Raw genomic sequence first — 19173 nt, 5'->3', positions numbered from 1 at the left:
ATTCAGAAGAAGATAAGTAGTTTGGGGGAGGGGCAATAGACAGAACACACCTAAGTGAGTGCCTGTTGGGATGACAGGCCTGTAGGGAGAACAGTGAAACTTGGGCTCTACTCTGAAGTTTACCATCTTCTACTGAGCGAGGTGTTCTAAGCTGATAGCTTCAGGATGATAGCAAACATGGTGAGCGAGTTAAGCACAGGGACTCCAGAACCCAGAATAGAGGCTCCTACCCCAGCTTGGAATGAAGGGCAGGGAAAGGATCATGGAGCAGATGACTCCAGAGTTGAGTATCGCTCTGTGAATGTGATCCTTGAAAGGGTTAGTTCATCTAGTGCTACAGAACATCCCTGTAAATTGGCACAACTGCCCCAGGGTAGGGCTCCCAGCACATAGACCTACCTCCTCCCCAGCGGAGACAGCGGGCAAGGTCATTTCCTGTTCCAAGAGGGAGGACAGCCACCGGCGGATGCTTTGCGAAGTTAGCCTTATCTGCAACCCAGGCAGAGGAAGAGAGAAACATAGGACATGGGCTATAAATTATAGATTTTTTTGAGTTATTTTATCCTGATGTGATGCTTAAACCCCTCCATAACATTCCTTATTTGAATACCTCCCATGATGGGGAACACACTAGTTCCTAAAGTCATATATTCCAACTGGAGTCTGTTAAATCACTACCAAGGATGCTTTGATATTGAGCCAAGTCTGTCTTCTCATAACTTGCACCTGTTTATCCTAATGTCATCCTAATTCTATCCTTTGGAATGACAGCATATACTTAAAAAGCATTAGTTTACACAGTTTTAATTCTTACTGATAACCAGAACTTACTCTACTTACCCCTCGGACTCAACCCTGCAAGGTATTGTCACCCTCCTCTAATAGATGAAGAAATTGGGGTTCAGAGAGGGAAATTAATTCCAAACCCGGGTGTGGCTCCAAGCTCCTCCCTCCTTTCTTTAGGAGCTAGGCAGGTAAGACATTAGGGAATGGTGGAGCATTTGGGAAACTGAAGATGCCTAACAAAACCATTCCAGAGTCCAAAGCCTAAAAATAACATTGCATCAACCAAACAATGTGTTATTTGGCCCCTAGGTTCTAGTTTGCCACTTCTACCACAACCCAGACTTGCAAATATACAGATTCCTCCTCTTATCTCCCATGATGGTTGTGAAGAAGCATCCAATCCAAGGCTTTAGAGAAAGCCCAGCAGAATAGTTGTGTTTTCATCTGGCCACAGAGTTGCGATCTACAGCAGCATGTTCACTGGGCTGGGAAAGTTGATGAGGGAGGCAAGGCAACTATTGTACTCTAGGGGGCGCCATTTACCTAAACCCCAGTGTGCACGATGCCTCTGGAGATGAGTAATGTAGGAGGACAATGCAGAAATCCGCCGGTGAGGCTTATGCCAGGGCTACCACCATAAAGCAGGAGTGCATAGGTCACCCAGGACGTCTGACTCCTGCTGGGCATGGCTGAGCCAGGGCTGAGATCACCATCTGGAGGACTGAGATGCAGGATGGAGCGGGGCAGTGGACTTTCTCATTGTTCCAGGAACACCTGGTCTGTGTTCATGCCTCTGTGCACAGTTCTCTTTGCGTGGAATGCCCTTGTTCCCTTATGCCTGCCCTTTCTTCTGTGTCCCCCATGCCAGCAGCCTCCTCAGAGTATTGAGGCTAAAACCTAGATGTCATCCTACATTTCTCTCTCTCTCCCTCAACCCACATCTATTCACACTTCAGTTTCTATGTGCTGTCTCCTTAATAGATCGCCAAGCAATCACTTGTCATCATCCCCACGGCCACCCCTAAGTTCAGATCTGATTCCTTCCACTGGAATTGCTGCAACAGCCTTTTCTCAGCTCTCTCAGCTTCCAGGTCTACCCCCGTAATGTGTTCTCCACGCTTCCTCCTAGGTGGCCAACCCTTCTTAAGCCACAAGCTTGATCGCATCTGTTCTCAACTTTAACTTCTGCTATGGCTCCCCAGTACCCCTAAGCATGGCATAATAGATGTCGGGATCCAGGCTCTGCCTTTCTCTCTAGCCTCATCCTTCTGCATGTCCTACCTCCCACAACCATGCTGAAGTGTTTTTGGTAGTTCCAAATCACAAAGCTCTCTGTTGCTCAGATGCCACCTCTGGGAGGCCCTCCCTGATTGCCCCAGTCTGGACCAGGTGCCTCTCCAGAGTGTTTCCTTAGCACCAGGGATGACCTCACCACATTCTCTTATCATCTACCTGTTTGTTTCCTGAATACACAATAAGCTTCCTGGGTGGAATTGTGTCTCATTCACCGTAGTATCTTCACTGCCTAAGGCAGTGCCTGACTCTCTTTCCTTTTCATTCATTTATTCAACCCATATTCATTGAAGGCCTACTATGTGCCAGATGTCGTTCTAGGTGCTGAGCTCCAATAATGGGCAAAAAAGCTGTAGCCCAGGCTCTCAAGTTGCTAAAGTCTAGTGGGAGAGACAAATATTAATGATATCTTCATGGAAAGAATGTATAATTTCAAATTCATACTGGAAAGGAAAAAGCACAGTCCTATGATGAGGTGACTGAGGCTGGCACTGAGTCAGGGAAGGTTCCCCTGGGGGAGGCATGCTTTAGCTGAGATCTGAAATAGACGCTGGCAAAGCAGTCTGGGGGAGCATTCCAGACAGAACAACTTGTGCAAAGGCCCTGTGGTGGAAGGGAGACAGGTCTGTTCAAGGGTCTGAGATGGAGTCAGCGTGGCTGGATTTCAGAGGGAGAGGGGTGGAGATATGAAACAAGGCTGGAAAGGTGGGCAGTGCTAGACCACCCAGGGCCCTACAGATCATTTGAATGATTTTTGTCTTTATCCTGAGAATAATGGGAAACCACTGATGTGCTTTCTGCATATCGTGAACCCCTTGACCTTTAGGAGAGATCACTCTGGCTATCGGGGGACCAGAGTGGGATGGTGGAGAGGACTGAGCAAGTGCTTAAATATTTTTTGAATGAATGAATGGACATTATGCAGTTAGTCCTTTCACAGCTGTTTTCCCCTTTACGCTATTAACCTGTGAAAAAGCGACCATTTCTTCTCTCTCACCTGACCTTCTTTCTTTCTGTTTTGAGTAGCTTCTATCACTGTGTCCTCTGCAGATGCATTTTATAAAACTTTTCACCAAAGCTACTTTTTTTCTTTCCTGGCCTTCATGGTGGAGACAGAATGGTGCGGGTAGTTCCCAATATCACAACCATCCCCCTCTGTGGATCAGCTTTTCCTTCCTCGGCTCCCAGCGGACTCCTCCCTCCTCCTACAAACAACTTCAGAGCCCGAGGTGACAGGGAGTGTGTGGGTGGCTGCTCAGCAGGGCTGTGGCCATGGAAACCAAAGCGCCTGTGGGGGAAGAGAAGGAGGCAGGTGTGCCGGGCCCTGCTGCCTTCTCACCCCCACAGGTGTGTCCCAACAACCCCCGGAGTCCCGGCACTGCTCTGCTCTGCTTAGGGTCCAGTCCTGGCCCATCCTTCACTCCCCTCTTCCTCTAATCAACCACCTCCAGTCTTTCAGCCAATTTTCTTGGCACAAACTTCAAAAGATGGCCAGAATCTGACCACTTATCACCACCTCTTTTTCTTCCACCACGGTGCAAGCCACCTAACTCATCTCCCTGCTGCTGTCCTTTTCTCTCTAAGCTGTCATATTCCTCCTTTGCTCAAAACCATCCAATGTGTTAGGGATCTCCCACTGTAAAAAGCCAACCTCCTTGTAATGTCCTTCCTGTCCTGATGACCTGGTCCCTCATTACCTCTGGCTTCCTTCTCTGCCATCTCCCCTCACTCACTCTGACCTGGCTCCAACAGCCTTCTTGCTGCCTTCAAAAGGCCAGGCCTGCCACTACCTTAGAGCTTTTGTATCTGCTGTGCCTTCTTCCTGGAACACTCTTCCCTCAGATATCCACATGACTCTCTCCTCTTTAAGGTCTTTATGCAAATATTATCTTCTCTGTGTGTTTTTTCCTGACCACTTTGGTTTAGATTGTATCCTCGCCCCATCCCTGGAGCTCACCTGCCTTTAGCCTGCTGTTTTTATTATCCTCTGACATACCATGGACTTTACTTATTGCTTTGGTTATTGCCAGTCTGTAGAAGGTAAGCTCCATGAGGGCAGGACTTTTGTCTAGTTTATTCATTGCTGTATCTCCAGAGGTCTCGAAGACAGCTTGGCCCATAGAGATGCTCAGGCAGCATTTGTGGAATGAATGAGTGAATAAATTAATCAAAGACTGAAGCAGCCCAGTCTATGGCTCTGGACCCAGTCTCTGAGTTTGGTAATGACTCTCCTCAGGTCTTCCCTTGGCTGCTTTCCTGTCCTGATGTTCCATGTCCCCAGGTTTATCTGGGTTCTTCAGGATTAGATCTTGTATATGTCCTCTCCCCCAATCCCAGAATTTCACAGACACAATTTCCATCATTTAAAGGGGAGAGACATGTCCAAGGATCCACAGATCTAGCAGAACTGGCCTGGAATCAGGTCTACTGATTCCCAGCCTGCACCCTACCCACTGCTCTTTTGTTCTAGGCTAATGAGATACAAGCCCAATGTGGTCTTTCTTTTCTTGTATTGACCAGAATTTTCTAGAAGTCTTTCTGGAATCAGGCTCCAGGAGTTCATTTCAAAATGATTTGCGTCGGGCTGTGCATCTATGCTTAGCTCTCTGACCTTTATCCAATGCCATGAATCTGCCTGGAATCCCAGTCCTTGTCTCCCCCATCTGACCCAAACCCTGGTTGTGACAGGTACATATCTGAGGCAAGGCCTAAAACAAAACTGTTACATCTGCCCTGTAGGAATCTTTCTGTGGTTTTCTTTCCTTTTCTTTCTTTTTTTTTTTTTAAACAAAAGCACAAATTTAGCCAAACATTGGTCCAAAGATGGATACAGGAATGAATAAGACATGGTTCCATTCCTCTCTGTTTTTATTGTCCTCAGCTGACTTGTACTATACTTACTATAAATAAACCACAAAGGCCTTCCCAGCACTTTCTTACCAATGCAATCCAAAATCCAGCCAACCGTCCCATCTCCTCCGCAGGCCAAAACACGGAAGTCTGGAGTATCCCGGAAGAAGTTCAATCTGGGAAGTAGAAGAAAGTCCAGAATGCTCTTGTTTACCAGGCTGTGGCTGACATTTAATACTCATTGAACCGGAGTCTCCTTTGTTCCCGGGGAGTGTGTTAAGACCTTGGTTCCTTTCAAGGTTGAATGGGACACTTAATGTTCAGGAACCAGAACTTACTAAGCAGTGCCAGTGAGTATGGAGAAAAAGCCTCAGGAGCAATCCTGAATAAGCAGAACATGACTCAACATGCAACACAAACAGAAAATGGTTTTCCAGCAATTCTCTACTATTTGTGCAGAAGAATCTGTAGTTGGCACACTTTGGCACCAAGACAACTAACCCCCAACGTTTTGACTCCTCGCCAATGCCCATGCATCACAGTCCTCTGTCCTCACAATCTCCCCTGTGAGACGCACTGAACTGGCTGAATCCATCTCGCCCCTCTGTGTACAGCAAGAACCCTTCTTCCTCTGGGGTCTTAGCCCTTTAGATCAGGGTCCACGGCCCTCCAAGGGCTTCTGTGGATAGAATTTAGAAGGCCATGAATTTGGAGGGGAAAAAGTATTACATTCTTACTTTTCCTAAGTTCTAACTGAAATTTAGCATTTCCTTTAATTATGAATGTAGGCAAAAAATCAGAGTTATTAATAGCTGTGACTTTGTCAGCAGTCGAAATCAAGATATTTTAATACAGTTGTGGCAGATATCACATAGAATTGTTTTTGTTTCTTTTTTTTCACATAGAATTGTTTATGCTTATCACTACTTTGAAATGGGTTATTAGACTCATTTCTGGACATTGTTGTTTCAAAACACTTTTGATAAGTGTTTTTAGTATAATCAGTTACCTTGGTAATCCTATATATTTCATTTATGCTTTAAAAAATATAACTCCAAGAAGGAGTCCATAGGCTTCCCCAAACTGCCAAAGGGGCTCTCGGGACACAAGAGGATAAGAGCCTCTGCTTCAGAACAGATGTGACCTGTGAGCGCCTGGGGCCGGACGAGGGCAGCTGAAGCTCGTGCTTCCTCTCTGCCCATCCTGGTGCTCTGACAAGACACTGGGGCTTTCTGAGTCACTGATGCACAGGTGGGCAAATCAACGTCCCCTCTCTTCTCATCTCATGCTGAGCTCTGCTCTTCTATAGGAGGTGAATTCCGAATGGAGCTCCGTTCAGGTGGGCAGCCTGTCTGATTACAGACAGACACTCATGTCAAAGATCCTTAGGGCACCTCTGTCCTGGAAGTAGCCACCTGGCTTGACATCCAGGGCAAAACCAATTTAGGATGGATGAGATTAAGCTGGAGAACTGCATTCAAGTATTGAAATGTCCTAGAAAAGAGTGGGCTGGTAAAAGAATGAAAGTATTTGCAGGCTGCTTCTCAGTCACAAGGCTGTGTTATACAGCAGTAATTGGCAACCATGGTGACAACTACAGCAGTATAAGTGGGCTCTATTTTGAAATTAGTTTTACTGGTAAATCATGGCAGGGATGGAAAATCTGCACTCATGTTTCTTTCTCTCTTTAGCTGGGTCTTGCCCAGCCATTGCCGTAAATTATCAGCTTTGTGTCAGAAAACTGAGGACAGGGAGAGATTCCCTTTTTAGAGTCCTTACTTTCGCTATTCTCAGGGGTCCTGCTGAACCCAGAGTAGAAATGACAGGTTAGGAGGCTGTACAAAGCAGCTGTGTGCTGGCCAAGCCCAGCCCAGTGTGGGCAGATCCCAAGACAAGACACCGGGACAGTGCTGGGGCTCTAGTGCAATGGCCTTTGACTGGTAAGGAGCCCTATCTTCCATACCTTCCAGCCCTGATGTTGGAGGACGTCTGATTACAGAGACTCAGGATTTATCACGTTGGCTGCTAACACAAGGACCAGCTTTTCCCACCAGCCTTTGACAAGAACTGCAGTCAAGTTGCAAAGGGGGTGCCTTGTCCCCTCATTGCTCTCTCTCTCTTCAAATAGTAGGCAAATGGCAGGGGGAGAAGGGCCAAAGGGAGCCTAACAACTTCCACATTGGATAATGTGGAAAAGAATAAAAGTAATTTCATTGAATATAAGATTGTCTTGATGTCCAAATGCCTTCCCCACCACAAGACAACACACAGCAGAACTCTGTATAGATTTCTGAACTGCTGACTGACAGTGATAAGAAAACTCCTTCTTCTTCTTCCCTGATTCATTATGAAGATACCAGCTAACACAGCCTCACAAATAATTAAAACAACTTACCAGCCTGCATTCCTGTCAATCAAATGAATGACATATGCAGTTTTTCCCCCTTACAAGATCAACAACTTTTTCTGGGACAAAGTACAAAGGCCACTTCCCAGAGTTACCATAATGGGTGTTCCTGAGTATCTCCAGGAGGAAATACATGTAGGATATGAGAAAAAGGAGAGAAAAGGAGTGAAATAGCAGAAGAGAGATGAAAGAGACAAAATTAGGTAGCTTCTTCAGAGATAAAATGGAAAAAAAGAGGTAGGAAGTAAAGATTGTATCTCCATACCCTGAAGTAGGCCCCCCATTGTCCAGGTTGAAAACTTGTCTGGGGTTGAGCAGATAGTGGAATTTCCGAAGAATTCTATGGGAAAAAAAAGAGAGAGAGACAGAGAGAAGGAGAATGTCATCATGAGAACTCACAGTAAGGCTAACACCTTTGAAGCCCATTGATGGTGGGAACAAGAGTCCATTCTGACCAGAAAGGGGAGAAGACTGCAGGCAGGCTCAGCAGACCCTCAAGACCCAAGCTCACCTGGGTCATCCATGTCCTCACCCCCTGGTTCAAGGCTGCCCCACCGCAAGGCTTTAGCCCTCAACCCCAAGAACCAGGGCAGAGAAACTGGGAGAACAGAACTTCCATTCTTCTAAAGCTTTCCCTCTATGGAGACCTCTCAAATGTCCCTTATATTGTAGGTAGTACAATTCTCCCCTTTGTGCACTGTACAAGGGACCCCCTAGAGGTTCTGGGATCAGAAGGAAATGCCGGAGATGGGGTTGGGGCAAAGGAGAGCTGAGGGATAGTGACCACATCTAGGCTTGGTTTCAAGACTCTTGCTTGAGACTAATTAGGTCAGATAAGGAGGGTGTCCTACTGCTTGGACTGGAGTAGGGTCCTTCTTGTTTTAACTTGACTTATTTTTTAACTTGAATTTCAGATCACTACCCCAGAGCTGAACAGGAATGGAAGCAGAAGTTGCTTTGCCACATTCTCTGTCCTCCCAGTCTGCTCAACAGCCTTTATCCACTGACGAGGTGGCTGCTGTACCTTCTCAGGGGTGGGGATGGCCCAGAAGGTCCCAAACAGGTGAGTCCTGCCACATCTCTCAAATCAAGAAAAGACTTGGGAGACTAGGAAGGAAACAGACATCTTAGAACTGGGTGTGATCCTGGGAGCCTTAATCCTGGTTTATGTGACAGGCACTGGCCTAAGCACTTTATCTCTTTCAGTCCTTAAAACAACATGATGAGAGTGGAGATTATTATTATCTCCGTTTTACAGAGAAGGGAACTGAGACACGAGGAGGTCAAGTCACTTGTTACATAAAGTGGTAAGAGGCAGGGATGGGATTTGAACTCCTGTCTGCCTGCCTCCATAGTCCGCTGTGCCATGGTTGAGGGGAGGGAAGGGCCCCTGTGAGGCTGTCCTAGCCTTTCCACTTTGAAAAAGAAGAGAACATACCTTTCTCCTTGTCTCCCTCCACTCTTGGGGTTCACCAAGACCAGCAGAGGATGGGTACCTGGGGTGGGGATGATCTTATACTTGAAAGGTGAAAGAAAGAAAAATTAGCTCTGTTTTGTTCAATAGGGGGGCGAGATGAGAGTTGAGGCTAAGACAGCTTTCAGGAGGGGTGGATGGAAAGCACCCCAGCCTGGAGGAGGGAAGGTGGGGGAGGTAGGCCTTTGTCCACTGGCTGATTTTTCTGAGGGCCTTTTAAGTTGTGTTAATGGTGACAAGACTTTGAGGTCAGGATCAGAGATTGGGCAATGGTGCCAAAGCTTTAACTCATTCAACATTGGTGTGGAGTTGTGTGCACAGCACAATATCAGATTTTGTGACGCATACAGCTGAATAAGATCTTAGAAGGTATGACCGTCTGATTATACACATAAATAAAAAAACCTCATGGAGTTAACCATCACTTCCACTCTGGTACCTTCTAAATCTATATTTCCAGGTGAAATTTTCCTCCTGAGTCCTGGTCCCACGTTTCTTTACTGCCCGGTGGGTACCTTCAACTGGATGTCTCCCCATCAGCACAAATTCAATATGCCCCAAACCTGAGCTGCCCTATTTTCCCATAAAACTGGCCCTGAAATGTCCCTTTCTCACTGGCAGCCTCTCTCTCCACCTGCACAGTCCCCAGCTGCTCGGGCCTTCCCCCTGAGATCAGGCCTGTACGCTGCCCCCACATAGTTCCTTCCCATGATGACACACTAGTCATGCCACTCCTGCTCAGAACCTTTAATGACACCTTTTTGCCCAGAGGATAAAATCTACCTCTCTTCACGTGGCATTCAAGGCCCTGCCAGTCCAGCCCCACCCACTGTTATCGCTCCCTTATCCTAGTGCCTAGCTGCAGTTCCAGCCAGGCCACACTCTTCATCTTTCTATAAGTCTGTCTCAGGCATTTCCTCCCTGTGCCTCTGCTCGCACTGTTTTCTTCTCCTGCTCAATGACCCGACATGCCCACTTCCTTCTTTACAACCTCTTCAAATACTTCTTGTCCTTCAAAGCCCAGTTTAAGAGCCACTTCCTCTGCGAAGTTTTCCTTGATGACTGTATTTTGTTTGTTTTGCTTTCTTAGGTAAATGTCTCAAAACCTCAACTGATTTTAAACGCCACAGGAGGAGGATGGGAGTGTGTAGGACCCCGTAGCACCAGACACAGGCATTGGTGTTCAGTGTCTGTGGATTTGGCTGAAGAACATACTGAATATGAAGTGGAGCGGATCTCTGTATTAGTGTATCTGCATTTCCAGATCGCACACGAAAAATCCAACAGACACAGTGCTACCTTGTTTGAAAAGGACAGCAGCCTTCCTTAGGATTTTCTAAGAATTCTCTTTTATTTGCCCAGGTCTACGTGACACCCAGAGCATTTTGGAGCCTGAGGAGTAATCCCTTACCTCTAGAGTGATACTCAAAATATTGAACAGCTGGTACAGCATGGGCATGATCCAATCAGAATAGATGCCAGGACAATTAGATGGATGCCCACTGGAAGCAACTGGTATACCTCGAAGGTATATTCACTGCTTTTCTGTACTTCTAGGTATCTAGAGCTTTCCCACTTATTAAGGCTTTCCCCATTATTATCTCGTATGTTAAAGTTCAAAGCAAACTAGCCTGTGTGCTCTCATTTAATCTTACAGTTGGGCAGTGTAGGGATTGTTAGGCCCCTTTTCAAACAATGAAACTTAAAGCTAAGAGGCAGTGGGGAAGAGGCCCTCCTTTTCTAGTTCCTTTTCCAGCACTCTTTTACCTCACCAGGCCTTCTTTCGGGCGTTCCCTGTCACTTTGTGGAAGGCATTGGTGAACCCAAGTGAAAAATGAACTGATGGGTTCTTAAATCTAAATTTAAAGATTAAGAGGGACTTCTGTATCTGGTTAGCTTCACTTTGGCAGATCATGTTCTGGAGACAGTTTGGCAGTCTTGGAAAACCCATCTTCTATTTTTAGGCCACACTTTTTTTTTTATTATTTAAGAGGTTTGCACATGGAAGTTTTATGTGACTGTTCTTAAGGAAGGTGACAAAGCTAATTAGGTTGGCAGTGGGATCAGTCTCCCTTCTCACAACTGTTTCCAGCATGGCTGTCAAAGGTAATTCCAGAGGCCAGAAATAAAGTGTCCTCTTGTGGCGTATAATTGATCAGATAAGAAAGCAAAGGATGAGACACATTTTTCTGGAACCCAGACTCTGTCTTTCCTGCAACAGCCTTGGACCAACTTATAATGAGTGATTCAGACTCAGGTATACGAAGTACCTGCATGACAATTTCGCCCTTGGCTGCCACGTTTCCATCTGACTTCCCACCTTGTCTGTCCTGTGAGAAGAGAGGAAAGACAAGCATCTTTTGAAAAACAAATCGCTAATGAAAAAGAAATCAGAAGCAAAAATAGAAAGCCGGTATAGTGTGGGTAGGAACTTTTCCAAGTGGGGCCTTTGCACCTAAAAAAAAAAAAAAGGAATGCTCCTCTGGGGGTTTTTCCAGGGCCTCTGCCACACTTATTCTCACTTTCAATCTGAAATTCTGGCCGGGGACACAAGGGAGTAAACACTGAGATCCGCCGAAATCTAGTTTGTTGATTTAGAAGCTTAAACTCCAAGAAGGAAGGTCTTAGGCCTGGGTTCTCTGCTTTGCACTTTCTAATGTGATATTGAGCAAGTCATTTTTCTTAGTTTTTTTTTTTTTCAACGTTTACTATTTATCTTATTGAGATTTATCTCACATGCAGTAAAATGCTCAAGGGTACAGCTAGATGAAGTTTTGTATGTGTTTATGACCTTGTAACTATGACCCCTTCAAATGTAAACCTGTTCTGACTCCTGGCACTATATGGATTTTGCCTGCTTTTTGAATTTCATGTAAGTAGAAGCATAGAGCATGTCTCTTTTTCAGAATAGATTCTTTTGTTCAATACCGTGACTTTGAGATTCTCTGTTTTTGCATTTAGCAGGGTTTGTTCTTTTGCAGTGCAATCTTGTATCCCCTTATATGAATATACTTCAATTTATTTATCCATTCTTTTGTTAATGGACATTTAGCTTGCTTCCAGTTTTGGGCTATTATGAATAATGCTGCTATGACTAGTCTTGTGTATATCTTTTGGTGGGATAAATACATCTCTCAGGGAGAGACATAGGAAGGGAATCACTGGGTCATAGAGTTTGTGTATTTTCAACTTAGTGGATACTGCCAAATGGTTTTTCAAAGTGGTGATTTTTCTTAGGTTTTTCATGAGAATGGAGTAGCTGGTCAAATCAATGGGGACATGTGAGGAATCAGTGAGACCAAGCAATATCTTTAAGATGGAAAGAAGAGAAAAGTTAAAATGTCTGCTTCTTGGTTTGAAAGAACAGTTTTCAACCCAGTAGCCTAGAGAAAGTTTCAGGTGGGAATAAAAGGAGTTTAACTTTGCTATGTTTTCATTTCCAAATGGGGCTAAGACACACAAGTGGAAATCCTCAAGGCAGAGGAAAATCCGTGACTGCCCAAAGGAGAGTTTGGCAAGGGAGGAGGGGGCCTGGGAGGCCTATCCATGTGCAGGTGGAGACTGAGATCTTGAGCCATGTTCTACCCACAAGGTGCTTAGAAAGCACAGGCTTTCCTTACTAGGTCTTTCCGAGCATTCTGGTGCCAGCACCAGGAGCCAGTTCAGTCGAAGGGATTATCTCTCACCCTTGGCTGGTAAGACCTCTTCTAAACTTGTACTGAACCCACAAACCCTAAGAGCTGTCTAGGGAAGCCCCCAAGGGAAGCGAATGTCTGAATGCTGCCTACATCCAAAATGGGAGCTTGGAGAAGCCTGCAGGGGCAGGAGCACTTACCCGGGTGACGGGGCATATTGAAGTGGGCAGTAAAATATGGTCTCTGAGTTCCCCACCATCACACAATGTTGATAATTCACATTTTCGGTGAAACTGGAGGAAAAAGTGAAGATGAGAGTGAGTGAAAGTGATCAAGGAAACATCAAGCATGAGTTTAGAGGTTTACTTGGGAGGCCAGCTGTCTAGTACTCTCCCAAATCCTGAGGCACTGCGGGCTTTGGTAGTATAATTGTGTGTGTGTGTGCACGCGTGTGTGTGTGTGTGCGCGCATGTGTGGTGTGTATGTGGTCATGGGTGCCAAGCTGGCTGTGGGCAGAGAAAGGAGACCAAAGTGCTGCCCGGGTGAAACAGCGGCCATGAGCAGGTCTGCGGCCCTTCAGCTTGGCACTACCACGTGGATTTTGGAGCCCCCTTTGGATATGTGCCCCCAGGCTCTGAGATTCAGGGAGGAAGGAGGCCTCCTTGAACAAACTCTTGAGAGGCTGGAAGTAAACCCCATGACTTAACTTCTGCATTTTGAGAGATCTGCAGTGGTTTGGAGAAATCTCCCTTCTGAGGCTCACTATTCAAAGGGACAAGACATGGCACTGAGTTTGCTTTGCAGGCAGGTGGGGCAGCTCAGTGACTGTTAGTGGGGCTCCAGGTTCCCTGGGGAGATGTGGACTCTAGCATTTGCTGTGGCTAGAGGCTGCAGGTACAGGACTCTCGCCAACGCAGTGGGGCTACTGTGAGAAATGTGCCTTCGGGCAGACGCCCCTTCCTCTGACGCCTTGTACATCAGGGATTCTGGTGCTTAATTCCTCTCCCACTCTGTCAGTGCCCCCAGCCTCAGATGATACCCAGATGAAGGAAGTTCATGGCTCAGCCACAGACAGTGGACTGGCCAGCTTCTTCCTAAGCTTCCCTTTCTCCTCTGGTTGAGCGGGTGCCCTCTCTTTGGGCTTCTTGGTCGGGTTTTCAGAGGCACTGTTAGACTCAGGACATTGAATGGATCTCAGGGGCCCTCCCCAGCCTCGCTCGTGTGGCTCTGCTCATACTCTCTGGTGGGATGCCCACTGCTTTCATGCCACAGCTGGAGCAGAAAAAATCACACTGAGAAGAACCAGGGCCACCCTGGGCTCCAACCCACCGTCATTCGGCACCACACACAATGCCGCGCAGTGACACTCTGGTAGCACTTGATACTTTTATGGCACCGGTCACACTTGACGGAGGAGTTCCCTTCCACCCATGCGTGCTGCATCACCTGCAGGAGGGAAGCGAAGGATACCAGGGGAGGCCGGAGAACCATGCCCCAGGGCCCTGGCCAGGGGAGGAGGGTCTGGGAGCAGCACAGGGAGGGGGCTGTTTCTGGTGTCCCGGATGCTGGGTTGCTTTGCTGAATTAAACTGATATGATCCCTCCCTGCCTAACCATGCACTAATCATGCAAAGTAGTATATGAGAAACCATTTTGCTTGTGCTCCAAACAGCTTGATCACCTTGGCAATCAAGCTTCTGTGAAGCATCTTGTCAGGTAGTCCATCTGTCTGTCTTCTGGAAGGCAGTGCGGTGCAGGGAAACACAGGAGGGCTGGGGCTGCAGACCAAACTGGTTGGGGTCACTGACCTTCCACTTTGCAGTGGGGTGACCTTTGGCCAGTTACTGAATCTCTATGAGTCTCAGGCCCTTCATCTGTAAAAACTGGAGTGATAAATCTCACCTCCAGGGTTGTGGGGAAGATTAAATGAGATCTCACACTTGGGAGAGCCTCCCGGGCACAGTCCCTGGCCCCGTGGTGCTGCCCAATGAAAGCTAACTCCCTTTGCCCTCCCATCTTCTATAGGCCAGTGGCTCCCAGCCTTGGCTGCCCAGTAGAACCATCTGGGGAGGGACTCATCATTAAAAGGTTTTAGAGTGCCCGGGTTGAGAAGCACTATAGGAGAAAGTTAGACAAAAAGTCCAAAGGAAATTAGTGAGGATCAGTCCATGACTTTCCCACCTGTTCCCTGTGGAGCTGGCTGTACCTGAACCGTGGCCAAAATAACGGCAACCTAAGTGACGGTGACTGACCTATGGTACCAATATCTGGGGGCCTGAGCCCTCAGTGCTCCCCTCCCAGAATTCTACAGAACTTCTCCTAACTTTCCACCAGGACACTCTCACAGAAGAAGGAAGTAGATATGGACTCTGGGGAGCCTGGACAAGTAATATGGACAAGTAATATTTAAATATAATATTAAAAATGCAAAAAAAAAGCATGAAATATTTGCATGATACTACTTTTACATTATTAGAAATTAAGATACTTAACACCCTCCCCCCGCGATGTTTTTGGTAAAGTTGTCCCTCTAGAAGTGTCATGACTAATCTGTCGCTTCTCATTTTCTGCTATGCATCCCTGAGGGTCTAAATAAGCCAGTTTGCTAATCAATTTCCCATCTTCATGGTCAGATTGAATTTGCTCCAAATTATTATTTCTCTTTTGCAGAGAAAAAATAAACTGAGGCTTTGGAGGGGTTAAGTGAGTGGCCCAAGGTTTGGTGGCTGGTAAGTGGCTTGGCAAGGACTCATAGCCAGGTTTCCTCACTCCACGTCCAGGGTGGTTTCCCTGATACCACGATGCCTTCGCTATTTTCTTCTGGGATCTGAGGAGATGGTGAAGGACTTGGGTTATCCCTGCGGGTTCAGAAGGTTGTGACTGTGCCCGGCTGGACCCTCAGCCACCTTTTCCAGCGTATAGGGTTAGGGCCTGGGCCCCAGATTGTGCATTGTGTGTCCAGGTGAGAGGCATGGACATGGAAGGGAGGGTGTATGGGTGTGGTGTGGAGGAGTGCACAGGAGGCCATGCACTGTCTCGAGGGGCATGTATGCAGGTCCTTGGAGATGCCCTTCTCTCTTAGGAGCCCTTTTGGGGAGGGCTGGGTACTACTTCCATCCACTAACCATCTCCTGACTCATTCTTTGATGGAATCCTCCCTCTGCAGGAACTCAGAGTGCCCTTCCACTGCTAATTTTCAGGAGAATCTATTTCCAGACTCAGTGAATGGCATAACCCAAAGCCAAGTTGGAAACCTGGGAGCCATTCCTGACTTCTTCCCCACTCTCATTGCCTATATCCCTGGTGGAGCTACCTCCAAATTCTCTCTCACAGTCTCCCTTCACTTCTTAATCCTTAGTCTGAGTGATAGTCAAAATACTTAACCAGAATGGCCTGACATCACATTCAGCCACAGGTGGGCCACAACTTGTGCTACAGCAGACCTCTCGGACCACAGTGGGTGTATGTCAGCCCTGCCCCGGTCTGGCCCTCGGCACTGCACTATCTTTTCCCTGAACTGTTGGAAGAGCTCATTTCTCTTGGGTCTCTCTCCTGCACCAGGTCAGAGTGGCTACCTAGTCTGCAAACCCAATCATGCTATTCATGCACTCAAGGCTCTCAGTGACCCCCTAGCTGTATAGGAAACTCCTTTCCAACTCCTCAGCTGGCCTCACAAGACCCTTCCCAGGCTGTGTCTGAGCTCATGTCCTACCACTTCCCTTTGAGAATCTTCTGTTCCAGCCACACCAACACATGGTTCCTTCTGCCTGGAATGCCTTGTCCTCCACAACACCTGGTCAAGTTCTCCAGATTTTGGTTCAAGATTCAACTCAAATGCCAACTTCTTTGTGAAACCTTTCCTGACTTCTTCCTTTGTGCCTCAACCATGCATTCTACATAGTCCTATTAGAGTATATATCTCACTACTTTGTTCTTTGTTTGCAAATCTTTATCTCCCACTAGACATCACAGTTCTTGAGCAGGCTAGGGATCATGTCTTATCATCTGTGTACCTCCGAGCACAGTGCCTGGCTCACAGAAGGCCCTGGGGAGATGCTGAATAGATGGATGGATGAATGGGGTGGTTTAAGAGTGGTCCTCAAGGCTGAGAAGAGACTGGATAAAGCTCTCAAAGCCCCCTTCTGGCCAGGAGTCTGTGGTGATGGTCATGTTGCCGGGGCCTTGGCATGCAGCAGAACAAGGCAATAGGTGATACTAACCTCACCGCCCTTTTTGGTTTTTGAGTATGTTTTCACACACCCAGGAATGTTTTTGGATACACAGCGCTCGTGGACAGTGTATTTACAGTCTGAAAAGAAAAAAATAAGGATAACACTTATAAATGACCACCTAAGAAATGTCCAGTCCCTCTCCCGACCCAGCAAAGGCCTTTGCCTCCCTCTGGGTGGCCAGTCAGGGGCAGGGGACATATGGAGCTGGCCTTGCCTGGTGGAATTCAAAACAGCCTCCCGTTCATTGGGAAGAGAGCACACGGTTATGTTGCAGATGTCCTGCTCACCTCCGTCCCTCATTGCACTGCCTTCCATTGTGGATGTGAAGGCATCAGGAGGAATGTCCAGGAAAATGGGGCTTGAGAAGAGCCAGTGTCACAGTGTGTTATGTCAGCATGCTGGTGAGTGGATAGGAGGGGCAGGGGTCCTTGCAGGTAGGTAGGTCTTGGCCTGAATTTTGGCTCTGCCATTTCTAACTACCCACAAGATCTTGGGTAAATTGCTTTGTCTCTCTGAAATTCAGGGTTTTCTATAAGATGGGAATAAAATTGCCTCTCTCTGTAAGGCTTTTGAAGGGTTAAATGAAATAATTTGTGTAAAGTACCATGTGTTTTGGTCAGAGTAGCTATTCCATAAATTATCATTGATATTACTACTACTATGATGACGATGACAACTACTACTTACCAATATGCAAACAGCAGAGGCCTGTGGGCCTAGAACATAATAGAAATGAGAGTGGGTCTATTGATAATTGGGAGAGAGCTGGATTTGAATGGATGCTGGAAAGACTGGCAGACCCCTTTCTTTGGTAGACACTGGGTTCAGCTGTGCTAAGAAGAACTTTGTGGCCAAGGTTGCTTGCTGCCTTCCTCACATGGGCATTTTAGTGAAACACTTTGGTTGCCTGGACTAAAAGCAGGGGCCTCCCTGGAGCAGCAGCTCCCCCGTCTCTGGTGGGTCTGGACTGAGTGTTTGCTGTCTGTACTGTGAGGCAGCTGGCAGAACTCTGCACACCTGCATACCCTGGCCCTGCAAGCCTTCCTGCTGTAGCATCTCTCCCCTCTCCCCTTGATCTCTGTTCCCAGCTTCTTTCCTTTATCACCCCATTCTTTTCCTTTCCCTTCTGTTTTTTCCTCCCTGTTCTCTTTTGCAGTCTCCCTCTCTCCTTTTTCTCCTATCTCTCACTTGTGTGTTTTTGTTTTTTCCCTTTCCTCTCTCTGACTTTCCCACATGGATTATAAAGCAAAATAAATGTAGTTTTAGTTTCCACTGTAGTTACAGAATATAGTTTTTTATGTTGCTTATTAATTAAAAAAAAACAGATTCCTCTGACCATACCCAAAATAAACATTCGCTAGGAAAACCCAACTAAAGTTATTATGAGATATTTTTTAATTGCATGTGGACCTCAACACCTTTTCTCCCCCTAGGGGTTGGTGTCCCATGACAGAACTCAACAATAGGACAATACTTGTCAGTTGACTTTGGTGCAGCAAAATCTGGACACACAGGTCTTGCTTTATTCCCTGCATTGGAGTGATATGGGAAGTTCCCCAAGATAGTAGGCAGAAATACTATGATTTACTCTGGAATGTGCAGAGTAAGAGAGCTCCTGGGGGAAAAGGGTTTGAGAGAAGTTTACTCACAAACACAACACAGGCCTTGCTTCCGAACGCCCATCAGCATAATGTGGCAGAAGTTGCAGTAGGTGGGTTTCTTGAAATGCTTCAAGGTCCAGGCATGCCTCCCATCCCCTTTGGAGGCCTGCAGGGGGAGCAGATGGGTGACCCCTTGAGCAGGCAGCCCCAAGCTAGAGGAAGCCAGGGCTCAGCTCTTGTCCATTCTTCTGTTTTCTAAGTAGGATGCTCTTCTTATATTTGGAAGACAAGACATTCATTTATTTTACTGTTTTAAGGACTCCCTTAAGAGAAATACAAATTAAAACAAAATTCTTGTGGGTGTTTTCTAAAATTAGCCAATATTAAAAACCAAGAATACCTGACTGGGTGTGTGTATGTGTGGGTGGAGTTGGGGATGGGAGATGATAAAATAAGCCCTCTCCTACACTGCTAGTGGAAATGTAAATCCAAATAAACTTTCTTCTATCATCTCTCTCTCTATCTACCTACCTGCTTACCTACCTACCTAATCTATCTGAGATATTTTAAATGTTTATACCATTTGTCTTACAAATTTCCCTTCTTGGTTTCATTTCCAATTATCCTAAAGAAATAAATTTAAAAAGCAGATTAACATTTTTATGCTGTCAGATCTTCAACCCAGCATTATTAAAAATAACAAAAGAGCTGGAAATATACCAAATCTCAAAATTTCCAAAGCAGTAATTTTGATTTAATGATTTAATATTAGGCAACAATCAATAAGATATTTATAAGAATATCTAATGACATGGAAATGTCCTCATGATACAATGCTAAAATGAAAAAAGCAGAATTCAAATCTGATGATATTTTTATGATCTAAGTTTTATATA

The 19173-nt window shown here is 46.3% G+C and overlaps 1 protein-coding gene across 1 annotated transcript in view; it reads right to left on the bottom strand.

Annotated features, from left to right (window-relative positions):
* Positions 1–19173, bottom strand: part of DGKG (diacylglycerol kinase gamma) — a 204027-nt gene that overhangs the window by 106623 nt on the left and 78231 nt on the right. Inside the window, exons 10-18 of the mRNA XM_037838860.1 lie at positions 18326–18443; positions 16665–16753; positions 13775–13891; positions 12646–12738; positions 11081–11140; positions 8775–8854; positions 7602–7676; positions 5020–5105; positions 400–489 (exon numbers count right to left, since the gene is read on the bottom strand). Coding sequence (XP_037694788.1) covers positions 400–489; positions 5020–5105; positions 7602–7676; positions 8775–8854; positions 11081–11140; positions 12646–12738; positions 13775–13891; positions 16665–16753; positions 18326–18443 — 808 coding nt within the window. The remainder of the gene's footprint in view (positions 1–399; positions 490–5019; positions 5106–7601; positions 7677–8774; positions 8855–11080; positions 11141–12645; positions 12739–13774; positions 13892–16664; positions 16754–18325; positions 18444–19173) is intronic.

The sequence above is a fragment of the Choloepus didactylus genome, chromosome 1, assembly GCF_015220235.1.
Source record: "Choloepus didactylus isolate mChoDid1 chromosome 1, mChoDid1.pri, whole genome shotgun sequence".
NCBI classification, from domain to species: domain Eukaryota; kingdom Metazoa; phylum Chordata; class Mammalia; order Pilosa; family Megalonychidae; genus Choloepus; species Choloepus didactylus.
This window is presented reverse-complemented; position numbering and strand designations above follow the sequence as displayed.